General features: G+C 33.9%; 1 protein-coding gene across 2 annotated transcripts; it reads left to right on the top strand.

Moving 5' to 3' along the window:
• Positions 1-5,148: 5,148 nt before the first annotated feature.
• On the top strand, positions 5,149-12,314 carry LOC114757116 (ATP-dependent RNA helicase DEAH13). 2 transcript variants are annotated; one of them, XM_028946106.1, is made up of 12 exons: positions 5,149-5,395; positions 5,817-5,954; positions 6,138-6,216; positions 6,300-6,374; positions 6,454-6,503; positions 6,639-6,699; positions 6,811-7,098; positions 7,460-7,696; positions 7,813-8,043; positions 8,733-8,849; positions 8,940-10,142; positions 10,743-12,314. In XM_028946106.1, the coding sequence occupies exons 2-12, from the start codon at positions 5,890-5,892 to the stop codon at positions 12,162-12,164; spliced, it is 3,828 nt and encodes a 1,275-aa protein (XP_028801939.1). In that variant the 5' UTR covers positions 5,149-5,395; positions 5,817-5,889; the 3' UTR covers positions 12,165-12,314. The 2 variants fall into 2 exon arrangements, with proteins under 2 accessions (XP_028801939.1, XP_028801938.1); XM_028946105.1 differs by having other exon boundaries at positions 5,823-5,954; positions 10,743-12,164.
• The last annotated feature ends 6,985 nt before the right edge of the window (positions 12,315-19,299 follow it).

Below are 19,299 nucleotides of genomic sequence, written 5' to 3'. Positions count from 1 at the left end.
TCAAACGGGTTTATGCTAAAAATAAGCTACTTCTGGCCCATAGAATGCTGATCCAAACGGGCGGTATATCAAGAGCTTCTATGTCCCATTGGGAGACTCACCCACCATAGCCAGGTGCGCAACGCGGGTCGAATCCAAATATAGTCGGAGCAAAGAGCTTCTATGCACATTAAGTTTGTCTATGGTTATTTGTTTACTCACTTAGCTATGTTCATTGGTAACATCCCAACTCGTATCCAGGACTTATCCCATGTTTGGACGCAGACAAAATGGGAAAAGAAAGAAAATTAGAGAGACAAAAGTTTTTCTTTGTTCCAATGTCGGAGAAAGACTGAGAGGAAAGAAAAATTGGAGAGAAAATGAGATAGGTCCCACACCCTATTTTCTCTCTAACTTTTTACTCCACATGTGAAGGAAAAATAAGGAAAAAAACTCATTTTTCCTTCATGCCCTCCGTCTTTCATTTTTTATATTTTATTTTTAGCCTTTATTAATAACATTGAATAATTTATAATTCATTTATTTCTTTTTATTATATTGATTTTAAAAATTATTTTCTTAATTTTTTATCTTTAAAAATAGCATCTTTCTTTTATAATGTAATAACATATAATAAATTTGACTTTAAATTATTTGATTATACTAGTATTTTTTTTATTATGCTATTTACTTCGATTTAAGCATGGTGTATTTTTAAATATAAGAGTATTTTAGTTGATATTTGGTTATTTTCTTTCATTCCTATTTTCTCTCTCATTCATCCAATAGAAGGAATAATAACATTTTCTCTCTAGTTTTCTCTTCTTTCTATTGTCTCTTTTCTCATTTTTTCCTCCACTAAAAGAATAGGAGAAAGGATGAAATATATGGGGATTAAATTATTAATAATAGGTAGGTTCTTATGATGCATAGTGATAGGAAGAACAATACTCTTCCAGTTCTTAATATAAGACCCATTTAACTAATTTGATTAGATTAAGAAAGTTAGGTAAGTTAGTTAATTATAATAAATGTGGCATGTTTTTTTCCTAAAATATCATAATCATCTTTCTTAATACCTCGTCTTCCTCTTCTACTTGATTATAGTTGAGGGAGTATCCATAGGAGTAATTTAGAGAAAATTGATAAATATAATAAATAGATCTTATATTTAGGACTAAAACTAACTCAATAATTAGGTTTTATATTAAAGATCGGAGGAATACCTCAGCTGACATGTTGGCTAAAGCTTTTCATTATATGGAAGCTAGCTTTTATTTCTTTGATCAATATCTACCTTTCTTGAGAGGGGTGATCTTAACGAAGAAAGATAGTCTTTGTACTTGCTTGATGTTTGGTTGAGTACGATTTTCAGTATTACTCAAAAAAAAATTTAAAGAAACTAGAGAGATTTAAAAGCAAGTTAAATAGAGAGGAAAAATTACAAACACTTCGCTATATACATATGTGTAATTGAAAATAACATAAAATAATATGTTTATATATTTAAAGGTTAAGGTGTATTTAGCACTCTAAAGTTTTTTTTCTAGATGTATCAAGCAACCTAAAAATTTTTTGTAATGCATTTACTACTTTGAAGGAATTTCTAGGTGCCTATAATACCGTAAAGTATTTTTTCATATACATCCAGCATCCTAAATTGCTAAGTGTGAAATTGCATTAAAAAATACTTTAAGGTATTGGATGCATTTGAAAAAAATACATCAAGGTGCTAGGTGTCCCACCAATAATTTTAGGATGCTAGATGCATCATGAAAAATGCTTTAGAATCTTTTATGCATATTAACCCTAATTTTTATTCTTATTTTCTGTTATTAAGAAAAAAAAACGCGAACAGCCAAGCCCATTTTCCATACATGTTAACACGAGTTGGGTGGGTTGTAGGTTATTCTGGCAACCCGTTCGCAGTTACCTGTGTTATGCTTTATCCATCCCATTTACATGTCCGACATTCTCCTCCTCCAAGAACCAAGAAAAAGGGTTGAGCCCATCGTGTTGCCTGTTTAAAGCAAGTTTAAATAGAGGGTCGAACTCCTGTCAGGTTTAAAAAAGTTGGCTCATAGTGCTGAAAATTAAATGGGTAGGCCCCAGAGGACTCCAGGACCTATTTAAACTTGTCATTTCATTTTAGTTTATTTTAGGGTTAATATAATTTTTAGTCTCTTAAATTTAGTCTCATTTTAATATTAGTCCCTAAAATTTCATACTTGTGGTTTTGATCCCTGAAATTTAGTCCGTTAGCAAACGTTAGTCCCTGGTAGTAAAAGGCCGTTAAATTTTGCTGAGATGGCACAAACATTGTTAGTTTAGATGATGTGGCTTATGACCTAACAACATAACCTCATTATGTGGCCTGATGGGCTGACCTGGACAGATAATTTTTTTTTTTTTTTAAAAAAAAGAGGAGCTTCTTCGCGTTACGGCCACTGTAATCGTTGGCTTGGGCTTCTTCATTGACGTCGGAAGAACTCGTCTGAGTAGGTATCCTCATTTGCGGCTTAGAACATACTCTGTTTCTTTAAGTTCTGGCTCAGTTTCGGCATTCAAGAAAGTGTAGTTCATCTCCGGCCGTTGATGCAGTGATGCTTGTGCAGAAATTGGTGACATCCTTTGTACCAGTTTCATCATGCTTCTCTTGCCTTCCTGGGACGGAATCACTGAAAATTTTAAACAGCACATTTTTCATAGTAAAACAAAACCTTTAACATCACAGGTAGATATTATACGGCAATGAGGCACATGTTTATATCAAGATATATATATTGTAGACCTCCAAGATCACAGGTTGAATCGTTAGGAACCATTAAACAAACGAATCGTTCTCACATTCTTTGAAGTGTAATGAGCCGCCTTTTTGCTGCCAATGCCAAGCCACTGTAAATAAGGCTTCTGTAAACACGATGAATTGGTGTTTCATCTTCAATCTCTATATGTTCAACCCAAGGCACCCGCTTAAGAAGTTTGAAGACAATAAATTAATGGAGATTGCTTTTTCTGGGTATCTAAAATCAAAGTAGCTTATAATTTGGGTGGATTGAGCTTAGAATACCCATGAGGCATATCCTGGATATGAGACCGAAACTGAGGAGTAAACTGGTTATCTTGAGGAAAATCATAAGATACATCAATTATCGCTATAAGCCTTGCTCAATTTGCTGACAGTATCACAATTGAGTATACTTTATTCTCCGATGGGTTCTTCTGGTGTCCGTGAAGAAGCCCAAGCCGGCGATCATAGCGGCGGTTGTAGAGTGAAGAAGCTTCTCTTTTTTTCTTTTTTTTTTTTGGTTTCCCTCCTTTTTAAACTATCTGTCCAAGCCAGCTTATCATGCCACATAATGAGGTCGCGTTGTTAAGTCACAGGTCACATCATCCAAACTAACACTGTTTATGTTATCTCAGCAAAATTTAACGGCCTTTTACTACTAGGGACTAATGTTTGCTAACGGACTAAATTTCATGGACCAAAACCATAAGTATGAAATTTTAAGGACCAATATCAAAATGAGACCAAATTTGAGGGATTAAAAATTATATTAACCTTTTATTTTATTTAAATTTGAACCAATATGATTTGCATAGGGAAAAAAATTAGATTGAACCAGCCACTTTAACTAGAAAACCGATCAACTGGCCTGTGGTCTAGTCTGATTTAAAAGCTAAACCAGTCATGGAGGAAATCGGTATCCATCTAGTAAAACCAGTAAAAACTAGGGTGAACTGGTGAAAACGGGTTTGAATGATTATATTGCTATATATTTTATTTTTTTCATTTAACTCATAATATCGCAATCGCTATTGATTTGAATACTCTTTAATAATAATTTTAGTATCAATAATTATTAATTTTAGTTATTGAGAAATCGTAAAGATAAAAATTCTCAATATTGTTGTACTTTGTTATCGTTATAATCAAATTATTGTTGTGTTTTCTTGTATTTTGTTATTAGTGATTATTAATGTTATTGTATTATATTATTTTCAATTAAATTATATTATTTTAATATGATTAGTTTGAATCTAATCCATTGACTCTTGGGCTGCTATCTCTGTTAGTTTAGTATCTGATCCCTTTTTTTCTTTCCTTCACGATTTGATTATTAATGATTATTTATCTAAATATTCTTTTAAACTGGCTTCTCTCCACTGTCAAGTCCCATCCGCTGCTCTCCTCTACACAAAACACTGCCATTTTGGGTCCAAAAAGAGGAGGGCTGATTGCTTCTTCTTTTTTTTTTTTTGGCATTTTGAACTATTTTATTAAATAGCATCTAATATGCTAAAATAATTTTTGGTATACTTAACACATTAAAATATTTTTTAGAAGCATTTTGCATTTCTAAAATAATTTTTCTAGACTCAGTATCTCAAAATATTTTTCCAATAACACCTAGTGTCTTATAATAATTTTTGGTACATTTAACATTATAAAATATTTTTTCAGTAACATCCAATATCTTAAATATATTTCTTAGCAGCAACATGCAACCTAAATTTAGGACATTGATGCTACTTCCAAAACACTTTTAAGGTAAAAACTATTTTTATGACATTGGATGTCACTAAAAGAATATTTTATAATATTAGGTGTAATAAAAAATTATACTAGGATATTAGATGCTCATGAAAAATATTTTAGTGTACTGAGTGCACCACTACATGCTAAAAATTATTTTAAAATACTGAGTGCTACTGGAAAAAAATATTTAAGGGTTTTGAGTGTATCTAAAATTATTGTAGGATACTAGATACTACTAAAAAAATATTTTAAGGCATTGAGTGTTTTTTTTAATTACCATACAAGACGTTCCTGAAAGAAATGTTCTTGCTTGCTGAGTGTACCAAAATTATTTTAGAGTACTAAATGTATCAAAAATTATTATAGGATATTGGGTGCTACTAAAAAAAATATTTTAGAATACTGAGTCTAAAAAAGTTATTTTAGAATGTAAGTGCTTCTAAAAAATATTTTATGACAGTAAATGCTACCAAAAAAATTACTTCAAAATACCAAAAAAGGAAAAAGGCAATCAGCCCCCTCATTTTGCACCCAAAACGGCAGTGTTTTGGGTAGAGGAGGGCAGCGGAAAAACTCAGGAATGCAGCCCCCGCGCTCCCTCATACAGAGTCACAAACAAATTACTCGGCATTCAGCCTCCCAGCGTGCGGCCGTGCGTCCGATCCCCTTCCCTGCAGTGAGCTTCTCCATCACGATATCTTGCCTCTCCCCATCGTCGACTCGCCGTGCCCCTCTTCCCAGCTCTACCTCCGGCTCCTTTAGCCTTTCTTCTAGCATCTTTGTCGGCTCCGCGACCTCAGTGGCTATTATCAGCGGTGTGACAGAAGTCTGGTTTCTTCGTACGTATCTTCACCTTCTGGCTTCTTGCTGTTTCGGGTCAGTTCATTCTCCATTTCTCTCTCTCAGATTCTCACCACTTGTAATCGTCTTTGTTGATCCTCAGTCTCTCCAGTTCATAAATTAGAGATTGACTTATGCATGATTTTTGAAAGTAAAAGGTAAAGTAAGGTTTTGTGCCATCGGGGCTTTTGTTCCAACACGAAAGAGCAGGCTCTATCTTGCCATCGTTGTCGCCTCATAATGTAACCTTATATTTGTTCTTCTCTGACTCTTCGGATCTTTAGCTGTGCGTCGATATTGAAAAATCTTTATATCAAAGTTTACTTTATAGCTGCAGCTTCAGCCAATCACTGTTCCTGTCTGAAACTTTGAGTAGAGCAGCATTCTTCTCTGACTCTTCGGATCTTTAGCTGTGCGTCGATATTGAAAAATCTTTATATCAAAGTTTACTTTATAGCTGCAGCTTCAGCCAATCACTGTTCCTGTCTGAAACTTTGAGTAGAGCAGCATTATTTTCTAATAAGAGCAAAATGGAAGTTCGTGTGGAAAATATAAGAGGCAATATTGAGTTCAGTTCTCAGAATGGATCTCTAAGGTGGGTGAAATTCTTCTATTGGTTTTTCCCCCCCTTTTTGTATGAGAGGACTTGTGCTCGTTTTTTCTTCTCTTTCCTTTTTTTTTTTTTTTTTTGTAATGAAAACAAGAGACCAGGCAAAATGATTGTATTGTCAAGAATTAACCCTTTTTTGTCAACCCTTTAACACTCATATTTTATCAGTTTGGGAGATGGTGGTGATGATAGTAATACATTACTGTTGCCGGCCAAAAGAGGGAAGAAAAGAAAAGGCATGGATCAGGTGTGAATGGCAAGATGATTATGCATACGATTTGTTTCATATTTGTATCCTTGATAAATGCAGAGTTTTTTTCCTTTCTTTAGGTACATGGAGAAATCAATTCAAATAAGAAAAATAAGTTGGGCAAATCTCAGAAAAGGAAGATGAAGAAGCTACAGGTTTGTGTAAAAATAACAATGACACGGTCTTTATTCTCTTCTGCTTTCGATATAACTTGGTTTTCCTTGATTTTTGAAGGAGGAAAAGGAGAAAGAACTTCTGCTGAAAAGAAGCATTGAGACATTAAAGTATGTTAACCTTTATTTTCTTTATTTCGTTTTTCTTTTGGATAAGTGACGAAATTTTACTTGAAAGAAATAGAAATTACAATTTGTGTGCCACGAAGTTGCTTACACACTCTGGAACTTTTTTATCTATTGCAGCAAATACAAGATTCCAGAGTATGCATATCCTCTTTTGCAGTCTGCACGGAATATGAATCAGGTTAGGATAATTAAAAAAAGAAGAAGAAGAAGATAATTTTAATCCCTGAATGTTGTAAATTAAAAAAGGTGTTTGGGCCCTTTATTTATTTAATGTTCTCACGCAATGTAGATGGAAACTGTGCTAGAGAGACGGAGGAGAGCTGTCTGCTTATTAAAAGAAGGCTTGGAGGTTACGGATAATCATGATCTGTACAGGATTACAGATGTTCGACATAGAATTGAACATGAGAAAGATGAAATTCATATGACACAGGAAGTTGAGGAAAATGACCAAATTCAACCAGTTGGATTTGAAAGAGAACTTGCGTGTGAACCTCCTTCTTTGGGGTCCTCTAAGGAACTAGCTTGTGGTGATAAATCTTTTGAAAATAATGAACCTCTTGTTGCCGACTCCAAGGTATGGTGTATGCTCGTTGTTGAGGTGTGTAGATGGTGCATTTGGATGAATAGATGGCTATGTTTATTTCATCTATCTTAACACGAATTGATCCATTTACGAACTGCATTATCCATCTTTTAGTGCGGGCAGTTGAATCATTGTCAGTTGGAGAAAATTATCACATATTTGCACAAATTATCTGCTAATGTTTATCCTGTAATATGGAGATCGCTTTGCACTAAAGTACACTTATACATTGTTCACTAATTAGTTTATTAGTATGTCGCAATGTCATTTCCAAGTGTTTTCCTTACAAGTGAGACGACCTATGACTTTTGTATCTGTAACTTAATTTAATGGTATTTGAAACTTGGGACAGGATGGGACATCTGAGCTCTCTAAAAGCAATCTCAATGAACTTAGCATCCTTAATGACTCCTCTGCTTCAACTGTCCCTACTGTTGTGCATGTACATAGACCAACTGAGGTTCAAGACAAAAGAAAGGATCTTCCAATAGTCATGATGGAGCAAGAGATTATGGAAGCCATAAAATATCATTCTTGTGTTATTATATGCGGAGAAACTGGATGTGGTAAAACAACTCAAGTTCCTCAAGTGAGTACCTTTTATTGTTATATGATGGTGATATCTTTTAGGTTTTGAAACTTAATCTTTGAGAGAACATCATAATCATGATATGTTGTATTTTTTGTATTCTTTCATGATGTCAGTTTCTTTATGAAGCTGGTTATGGTTCGAGCAAGTCAAAAGTTCACAATGGTATTATAGGTGTTACTCAACCACGTCGCGTTGCTGTTCTTGCAACATCAAAGCGTGTGGCATATGAGCTTGGCCTTCATCTCGGAAAGGAGGTTGGCTTTCAAGTTAGATATGACAAGAAAATTGGCGATAATTGTTCCATCAAATTCATGACTGATGGAATTTTACTACGTGAAATTCAGGTTCTATTTTACCTGATTATTATTTCTTTTGTACGCTCAGTTTTTTCATCAATGCATTTTATATGCATGCCATAAAATAGTTTTCTTAGTAACTTGTATGCTTTTGCTTTGTATTCTACCTATATGATGTGCTATTGTCCTGTAAAATTATAGTGCCTTCATAGAATTAGGGAAAAATGGTTGGTAAGGCAACAAAAACTTTTATTAATTTTGAGGATCATAAGATGTTGTTAATACTTCCTGGCATTAGGAAACTCGATAATACATCCTTCCAAGTGAAGAAGTGACTTGATAGTATCATTATGTGAGCATGAGCGTATTATCAACATAAAGTGTGTCATGGCACCTTAGAATGGATACCTTTACCATCCACAGGTTTTAACTTCTCATAATTCGTATTGGCATATTATGTTGGTTGTTAGAGTCACCACATTCTATGGTTATTATTATTAATTACTACTATTTCTTTTGTTTTTGGTTGATTTTGTTTATTAACATTAAATATAAAGAAAATGGGGGAAAAAACACATCTGAGCATATCCCATGGCCTGGACAGGTTTTTGGTGACTATTGGTTGTAGTTAGTTTGCTTATCATTGCTGTGATGGTGATCCACAAGGCATTGTGAAATTATTATGCTATAATGCAACTCAATCATATGAGGTGTAATGGAAAATTTTTCTGCTACAGAATGATTTGTGGTTAAGGCGTTACTCTGTTATAATTCTTGACGAGGCTCATGAGAGGAGCTTGAACACAGATATTTTGATCGGGATGCTGTCACGTGTTATTGTGTTTCGGCAAGAGGTGGATATGATAGTTCTTCGTTTGCAAATGAATGTTTTGGTTGCTCTTTTATCTTCTTGTTCTATAGATAATGATCTTGCCACATTACAGGAATACATAAACCAGCAAAAGAGGATGCTCTCAGGAGCAAGCATAGACCCTAATGATATGATTTTTCCATTAAAGCTTGTGCTGATGAGTGCCACTTTGAGAGTTGAAGACTTCACTTCTAAAAGGTTATTTCGTACACCACCCCCTGTTATAGAAGTTCCTACGAGACAGTTTCCTGTAACAATACACTTTTCAAAGAAGACAGAGATTGTTGATTATATTGGGCAAGCATACAAAAAGGTCTTGGCAATTCACAAGAGACTTCCACCCGGTGGCATACTTGTCTTTGTCACTGGGCAAAGAGAAGTAGAGGACTTGTGCAGGAAGTTACGCAATGTTTCAAGGGAATTAATTTTGAAGGCATCCGTAGATAATCAGGGCACTCTGACACCTGAAACAAATTTTGCTGAGGAAGTAGATATGAAGGAGATAGACGAAGCATATGAGATCCATGGGAATTTGGCCACCCAAAAAACTGTTAGTTTTAGTGCTTATGATGAAGATGAGCAGGATGCATATGGGGATGAATCAGATTTTTCATATAATTCAGAAACTGACAGCGATTTGGAATTTGATGTAGATGATAATCTTGAACATTTAGAGAACAATGATGATTTTGTGAATGTCTTAGGAGATCAAGGGAAACGTGCTTCGTTAAAGGCAGCCTTTGAAGTGTTGTCAAGTAAAGCACAATCAAACTCCAATTCTGGTAGGGAGGAGACTCTTTTGGTGAATAAGGAAGGGGCTTTAGATCAATCAAAAATTTATAAGGAGAAGAGGGCTAGAGAAGACTCTCCAGGTTCACTTTTTGTTCTACCACTTTATGCCATGCTTCCAGCAGCTGCTCAACTTCGCGTATTTGGAGAAATCAAGGACGGAGAGCGTCTTGTTGTGGTTGCCACAAATGTTGCTGAAACCTCCTTAACAATCCCAGGGATAAAGTATGTGGTGGATACTGGGCGCGAAAAAGTGAAGAATTATAACTCTTATAATGGCATGGCAACCTATGAAGTTCAATGGATAAGTAAGGCATCTGCTGCTCAGCGTGCAGGAAGAGCGGGAAGAACTGGACCTGGCCACTGTTATCGTCTTTATTCTTCTGCAGTCTTTAATAATATACTTCCTGACTTCTCTCTTGCCGAAGTTTCTAAAGTACCCATTCATAGTGTGGTTCTTCTGTTAAAATCTATGCTTATTAAGAAGGTAGGCTTAAGATTTGCTTTCTTCACTCTCTGAGTTTCTTCAATTCCATCTGCTTGTCCATATTTGATAATATCTTTTGCTTTATATTTCTGTATCATCAATAATGCACGTATATATTTGGCCAAATAATTTATAATTTGGTTTTGTTGGTAACACCTATTTAGTTGGAATCAACTGAAATGGTCCTTGTTAATTGAAAGTGGGGGCAGGATGGTCATTACTAAGAGTCTTGATTGTGATGAGGATAATTCTTGATTTTTACATCCTTTTGCAATAACTTGACTTTGTCTATTGGACTGGATGAAATGTTAAGATCCTTTTCACAGAAAGGGTCTCCACTACATAAATTTATAACAAGATTGTGTTTGGCCCTAAGAATTAACTGTCACTAGTGGCCTTGGTGTTGCTTCTAATTGTTAGTTTTACAACCCATTGCAAAATGTATATGGCTTTTCAGTTACCTTGTGATTGTATGTGCGATTTATCTACTTTGCTGTCAACTTGCTGTCAACTATGTTTGATGTATCTTAATTTCAGATTTTTTGTATATTTTTTTGTTTTTAATTTTTGTTTTTATTCAACTTGTCGCTTCTTATCCAGGTTAAAGACTTCCCATTTCCTACTCCTCCTAGTGGTGCTGCACTGGTTGAAGCGCAGAACTGCCTGCATGCTCTTGAAGCACTTGATAACAAGGATGAACTCACACCATTGGGGAAACTCATGGCCCTTTATCCCTTGACTCCTCGTCATTCCAGAATGCTTCTTACAGTTATTAGATTGGCAAGGAGCAAGTATAATTGCAAACGACCAAATCTACTCTTGGCATATGCTGCCGCAGCTGCTGCAGCATTGAGCCTATCAAATCCTTTCTTTATGCACTTTGAAGGAAATGATGGTAAAGGGGACACGGAGATGCACGAGAAATCTAGCATGCTGGACGGTGTGGAAGTCATTGACAAGGAAGAAAAATTAAGGAGAAAGAAACTAAAAGAAAATGCAAAAGCTGCTTATGAAAAATTTCGTGTTAATTCTAGCGATGCGCTGACATTAGCTTATGCTTTGCACTGTTTTGAACATTCAGAGAAGCCTGTGGAATTTTGTGATGCAAATGCATTGCACCTTAAAACCATGGAGGAGATGTCCAAGCTTAGGCAACAACTACTTGAACTTGTCTTCTATCAAAGTACTGTTAATGGTTTTGAACAGGAATACTCATGGATTCATGGAACTTTGGAGGACGCAGAACGTGCCTGGCAAGTATCTTGTGAAAAATATCCTCTTTTGCTGGATGAGGAACGGCTCATCTGTGAAGCTATCTGTGCTGGTTGGGTAGACAGGGTTGCCAAACAAATTACTGCGTCTTCTAGGACCTCAGATGGCAGCAAAAGAGTTCCTGGTGTTAGGTATCAAGCATGCATGCATGAAGAAATGGTCTTCCTTCATCGTAGGTCATCAGTTTCTGTTACAGCCCCTGATTTTTTGGTCTATAATGAATTATTATATACAAAAAGACCATACATGCATGGTGTTACTAAGGTGAAGTCAGATTGGCTTGTTGAACATGCCAAATCTTCATGTCAGTTCTCTAAACCCCTAGCGAAACCCATGCCTTTCTATGATCGCCAGACTGACCAAGTAAAATGCTGGGTCAATCCAATCTTTGGGCGTTTTTGTTGGGAGCTTCCAAAATGTCAATTCCCAGTTATTGATGATGATTTCAGGATGCAAGTATTTGCCTATGCTTTGCTTGATGGTCAGGTGTTCCCATGTCTAAAATCTGTGCGAAAATATATGGCAGCTTCTCCTGGAAGCATTTTAAAGAAAGAAGCATTTTGTCAGAAAAGGGTTGTAAATCTCTTGAGCAAGTTGAAAGGTAGGTTGATTGATAGCTCTGCTATGTTAAAAATGGTATGGGAGGAGAACCCAAGGGAACTTTATACGGAGATTTTGGATTGGTTTCAACAGAGCTTTCACAAGAACTTCAATGGTTTATGGTTACAAATGCTTGGGGAAGTGCTTTAGGAGAAAATGAATGCTGTGTCTTCAAGGGAGCGTTAAAGCGGAACAATCACGTAAATTATTGCTTAACGGTTAAGGGCAGCCTATGTAAATTTACATTATTATTTATATTATAATTTTTTTATTTCATAATAAAAGAAAAATTTAAGTATAGCTGAAAATTTATTTTGGCAATTCCTATGATCTTTTTTATGTCATTCTCTCGATGTGTTATGAATTTCTTTTTTTTAAAAAAAAATATTGACATTTTTACTAATATTTTATATTTAAAAAATCTCACTAATCTGACATTAAGTTTTCGTGAGTGAAGTTAGCAACGAATTTATGTCACTAAATATTAAGGTTTTACAAAAATAAGATGACATTTGGCGTGAATCACTAACATGTTCGTCACAAAATTTTCTAGTAATGACCATCTCACGACTCCTAGATATAAAACAGAGGGAAGCGACTAGTGGCAAGGGATTGATGAAAAACTTGATATGAGTTGATATGTGGTGTATATCTTCTATGTAAAATTTGATTCATTGGCTTGATTTTAATTTCGGTTTTTTATTTGGTTATTTCGGTTTTTGATTATATATTTGGTTTTTATTTTTTAAATATTTGGTTTCAATATTCGGTTTGATTAGTAGAAAAAAATTCAGTTATAACCGGGAAACAAAAATAAATATATTTATATTTATATTTAATAAATATTATTATAATAAATATATATGTGGATATATGTGAACTCTTTAAATATATTTATATTCAATAAATATGGTTATAATAAATATTATTATAACAAATCACATTAAATGATGAAATAATATTTAATAGTTGTAATTGTGTTTTATTATTATTTTTAATTTAAAATTACTTTTTATATTTATATATATTTTGATTAATCAGTTAACTAAACCAAAATATTTCAGTTAATTCGGTTTCAGTTAGTTTGGTTAATTGATTTTGGTTTGATATTTAAAACTCACTCTATTCAATTATTCAATTAATTCAGTTGTCACTGAAAACCGAACAAAAATACCAAATACTCACCCATATTTTGTCCTAGTCCGTCCTATCTCGTAAATAGTTTTAGTATTGGTAGCAAAAAATTTTATCACTAAGTTTGGTCATTACATTGCTTGTCACAAAATTTTTTGTTGCTAATTTTATTTAGAATCCCATAATAATTTATATAATTCATAATTAATCATATAAGGATTTAAATATATTTTCAACTATAAAATAAATTGATATTTTTATGAGGTTGGCGTCATGATATTAACTATGACATCATTATTGATCTAATGATTAGACACCTATTAAAAAAAATCTTCAAAAAAACTCGTTTATGTTCCTTTAAAATTCAAATTCAACAAGTGGATAAATTTTGAGGCGTTCAAGGCAACAAGCACTTGCTACATACAAGACTTTTAGGGTGTGTTTGGGTGACACCCCAAACCATGGTTTGGAGAATAATCTACCCAAACACCCCCTCCAAAAACCAAAACCATGGTTTTGACTCCAAAACCATGGTTTTGGAAAAAGCAAAATTTTTTTGCTTTTAGAGAAAAAAGGGAGAGTGTGAGGGCCTATATGATATGTATCTTGTTATTTTTTTATAAACATATTTTTTATAAATATATTTAATCTTATATTTTATAAATATATATACACATTAATTATTTATTAATTATATTATCTTATGTATTATTAATTATGTTGGTAAAAAACATATTATTAACAATTTTATTCCTTCAAATTAAAATATATCATAAAATCTATTTTTTCTGTAATTATCATATTAACTTATGTCTTTTTTTTAGTAATTTGTATATATAAAAAGTGCTTCTGATAACAACTATCCAAACACTCTCACTTCTCAGAATCACTTTTTTACAAAATCTATTCTTCACAGAATCTATTTTCCCCAGAATCTATTCTCCAGAATCACTTTTCCAAACCACGGTTTGGTTTCATCCAAACACACCCTTAATGTTAGTTATATGGGCTTTTTATGTTAATTAATGGAGGGTTGTAAATTGGAGTGACGTAGTTTTTGAGCCACTCTATGGCCTCGTTTGGTATGCTGAAAATCTTGAGAGGGAAAAGAAAAATCCTGTTTTTTCATTAGTGGGATCCGTTTGGCAGCACAATTTTCCTGGAAGGCATTTTTCGGCGGTGGGAAATTTTCTTTTGTACAAGAGAAGATCACTTCCCACCATTTTTGGCATCATGCTAAGAAAATTTAAAGACAAATTTACCCATAAAAAGGGGAAGAGACAAATGATAAAAACGATGGAGGAGAAGAGGAGGAACCAGGTGGGGCACACAAATTGCACAGTTGAAGTAAGAAAGGAGATGAAACATACCTGAATACTCTCTAAATTAAACCACTGAACAATGAATGTACATCTTATAGATGAAGTAACATGATCATTTACCATGTTCAATGCTTGAAAAACAAGGAAACTTAGAGCTAACATGTAGCAATGGTTATCTCCAACCTGTTATTAACCTTTTTTAAACTCAAAATTTAATAATACTAACCGTGGTAGAAAATAATCTTAGTATAATCTTTGAAAAGACTATCATAGTTATAAACTTGAAATGTTAACATGCCAGAAATGTTAACCATGATAGAAAAAACTTGAATTAATCATTAGATAGATCTAACTGAGTAGAACAAATTTCATGAAGAAAGTTTTATAATTAGGAGTAGTTTTACTTCTCAAAATGATTTGTAACAATGAAGAAAGAAGTAAGTGAGAGAGCGACGCTGTGACTAAACGAACAAGGAGAGAGAGGAGAAGAAAAGAAAAAGACGAGGGGGATAGTAAAAGAAAGTACTTGAGATAAACTAAAGTTAAAGACCCTATTTAAAGCAAAGAAGATAACAGTTTGAAACCCCATTCTTTTTAATTTTCAAATATTTAAATCTTTGGAATAAAATTAAGATGTTACAACTCTCCTCACCTATGGAATTTTGTCCCCAAAATTCAAAAGACCATACACAAAAATAAAAAATAAAAGTAACTCAAGTTGTTTACTAAGGAATCAAGTAAGGGTACTTACGACGCATCCGCTCCTCAATCTCCCAAGTGGCATCACTGGGACTCATGCCTTTCCAAAAGACCTTAACAAAGCAGATGGTCTTGTTCCATAATTGTTTGTCCTTAATATCTAAAATCTGTTGTGGTTTCACTTGATAGGTCAAATTTTCTCATAACTCGACCTCTTCGGGCTCAATAACATCTTGTGTAAACTGGATGGATGTGGCAACAACACAAGTCGATATGCAACAGGTCCAATCCACTCTAAAATCTTGTAAGGGCTCATGAATCGGGGTGTAAGCTTCTTGGTTTTGATGGATCCACTGACACTTGTGATAGGGAAAACCTTTAGAAACACCTGATCACCCACTTCAAACTCTAAAGGTCTTCTTTGATGATCCACATAACTCTTCTGTTGACTTTGGGCCATCAATAACTTTTGCTTAATAACCTCAATCTTTTTGGCAGTGATGTTCACTAGATCTGGGCCAATAACTATTTTTTTACTTAATTCAGTCCAACAAAGTGGAGATCTACACTTTTTCCTATATAAAGCCTCTTTCAAAAATGTTCTTCTTAATCTCATCATTATTAGGGATGTAAATTCTCTTTTTGTATTTTAAGATTCCTTCTTCCCCATGTTATAGTCTGGCACACCTCCATTTCCCAATGCCTCTCGAATACTCAATAATTAGTCATCTTCCATTTGTGCTGCCTTCAACTCCTTAAATAATTCATAGTCACCCAAAATTGATTGCAAAAGTAACTAATGTATCAGGCACCACCTAGAGATCTCTCAATCCCTTCAAATAATAGTACTCCTCCAAGCTCATATGGAACACATACATTGTCTTCCTACTTAATGCATCAGCAACTGGGTGATGTTTAAGTTTAAAGTCATAGTCTTTAAGAAATTCTATCTATCTATATTATCGTTGATCAACTTTCCTAGTCTACTTGATACTTAAGACTTTTATGATCACTATAGGTCTCAAATTGGTACCATAAGGATATTATTTCTAAATCTTTAAGAAAAACACTATTAATGCAAGTTTGAGTCCTCACATCTCACAATCCACAACAACTCCAAATATTTGACTGTCAAATCAATTTTAATTCCTTAATCAAATGGTATAATAATTATTTCCTCTACTTAAATAGTCCATTAAACCCATCAATCAACCTTGAATAATAACCACTCATAACAACCCCCAATTTTACATTTAGAACTATTAACATCCAGCATACCAAATCCTAAAATATTCGGTCAAACCAACATAAACCAATCCTTAAACCTTATTTCAAAATATCATCTTAACAATTTTTATTAAAGCTCCTCTTCTAACAACAAACCCTAACTCCAAATCACCAAAAACCTAAATCACAACAAAACTAAATTGACTAAACATTTTATATAAGCCAAGTAACTAATTTAAACCCATTAAAATTTTCACATTCCAAGATTGCTCTAAATATTGAAATATATAACTTCAAATTATCATTCTTAATATCACTAATCCTCAGTTAACCTTAATCAACAATAATAATCCTTAATTTTCACACAAATCTAAAATTTGAAACACCACTATATTCATTATCATTGAATATTAGGATACTATAGTAATTTATACCCAGCCTCAAGCTATTATCTTTCTTCTTTACAACAACAACTATGAACTATAAGGAGGAACACTAGGTATGCTAAACTTTTTTTTTTAAAGTAGATCTTCAATCTCCTTTTTCAACTTTTCCAACTTGAATGGTGACATTTCATAGAGAGCCTTTCAAATATGCTCTATTCCTTCTCCCAACTCAATATAGGACTCTACCTCATGCCTTAGGAGAATACTTAGCATTTCATCAGAAATTACATCCATAAATCCATTCAAAATATCCATTTGGCCATTTTTCAAATTGTGATTGTCAATACACAATCATCTGCTGTAGTCGCCCTTTCTTACTAACAATATCAGTGAACCCTGTGATATAACACTCAGTTAAATAAATCCTTTCACCTTAGTCTATTCAATAATAATCTCTTTGTCCCTGCTACTAGAGAAGAATGCCATACCTTAAATGCACTTATACTTATTTATTTGAGTAGGCAAACATAGTGTGGAACCTATAATAATCGCAATAGGCATAGTACAAAAGGAAGAAGTCACAAATCTCTTACAATCAAGAATGATATCACTAGCTAACAACTAATCCATGCCCGTAATTACACCGACGCCCTTAAGCAGCAAACAGAACAAATCAATCATATGTAAATTAAACTTTTAGTACACTCAACATGTAAAAAAGAACGTATAACACCCGAATCAAACAAGATAAAGATATCATGTCCTTGGGGTGAGCTGTACCTTTAATAAGATTAGGGGATTCCCTGGCCTCCTCTTGTGTCATTCTAAGGACATGTCCTAAAATAGTGGAATGATTGCTCTGAGGGATCTACCTAGCCTCTGGGCAGTTGCAGATGATGTGCCCTAACTTATAGCATTGATAACACTCTCAGCATTGTCCTAAATGTACATTTTTCACATTTCTAGTAAGGTCCACTAATACTAGATTGGGACAAAGAAAAATAATGCTAGGGGTTTTGACTTCCCCCAGCATTGCTCTTCTTAAGTTGCTTCCTCTAAAAGTAACCCCATTGTGTATATTCTTTCCAACTCTTATGGCTCTTCTGGGTCTGCTTTCTTTGTAAGTAACCCTGTCATGTAAGTTCTTTTTGGCTCTCACTACTATCCCTCTGTGAGCTTCTTGAGTTCTGATTAACCCTCTTACCAACTCCTTTGGTAGGCCTCATATGAGCATAGCATCGTCCTTGAGCGTCTCTCCACTCAGCCTTTTTGGTACTTACACCATCATGACTAGTCCAGCTCCCTGGGTTTCCAACATTCATAACCTCATGCCCATTTCGGTTAGGGCTTCCATGATTGCAATTTGCATCCTCTTCTTTCTTTCTAGTCTTGTTTTCTTCAAATTTTCTTATCTGTTCGTCTTCTATGGTAATCCTCATCTCTCTCATTTGTGTTAAAGGAGTCTCTCCACTTTGATGTTGAGATTGTTCAAGCAATGGTGATGTTCGATTTTTAGTAGGATCAATCCTTCTAGACCTTACCATCTCTCCCCACCTAGGAATACAAACCACCATAAAAGATAAGCACCGCAACACAAAATGAACAACTACAACTAACAAGGAAAGATATGTGTGAACCTTATATATTGCCACTACATGTAATGCAACACAAATTATAGAATCTTATGTTCTAATACCAAAATTGTAATAACAATTATCTCCAACTTGTTACTAACCTTTTTTAAACTCAAAATTTAGTAATATTAACCATGGTAGAAAATAATCTTAGTATAATCTTTTGAAAAGGCTATCATCGTTATAAAAAGAAATTTGATTCGCCAAAAATGTTAACCATGATAGAAAAGACTTGAACTATTCATGAGATAGATCTCAGTAAGTAAAACAACTTTCATGAAGAAAGTTTTGTATTTAGGAGTAGTTTTACTTACCAAAATGATCTGTAATGATAAAGAAAGAAGTGAGTGATAGAGCAACGCTTCGACCGAATGAACTGGAGAGAGAGGGAGAAGAGAAGAAAAAGATGAGGGGACAATAAAAGAAAGTACTGGGATAAACTGAAGTTAAAAACCCTATTTAAAACGGAGAAAATAATAGTTTGGAATCCTTTTTTTTTCAATTTTCAAATATTCAAATCCTTAGAATAAAATTAAGATCTTACATGATATGTTCAATGTTACTGAACTATGAATGAACTATAGAGGATTAAGATTATTGTGTTTCCCAACTCATTAATAGTGACAATGTGTTCAATGTTGCTGGGTTGGTGACTATAGCCTTTCCTTTGCTATAAATGATGGAATTCAAATTTGATGCTCACTCATTTTCTTGTCATATCTTAAATTTCATTGAACATAACTTTCTCAATTTGAATTCAAATTGGACAAATGACCTAGCATTGAAAAGTTCTTTGAGTATAATGTCTAATGAAATAAGACCCATTCAAAAAATATTTACATTTTTAAAGCCATGAATAAAATAGTGAACCCAACGTCAGAAA

This window comes from Neltuma alba, unplaced genomic scaffold (assembly GCF_004799145.2).
Source record: "Neltuma alba isolate B1F8T4 unplaced genomic scaffold, ASM479914v2 tig00010560_pilon, whole genome shotgun sequence".
In the NCBI taxonomy this organism is placed as follows: Eukaryota; Viridiplantae; Streptophyta; class Magnoliopsida; order Fabales; family Fabaceae; genus Neltuma; species Neltuma alba.
The sequence above is the reverse complement of the archived record's forward strand: the minus strand, read 5'-3'. Positions and strand labels throughout refer to the sequence as shown.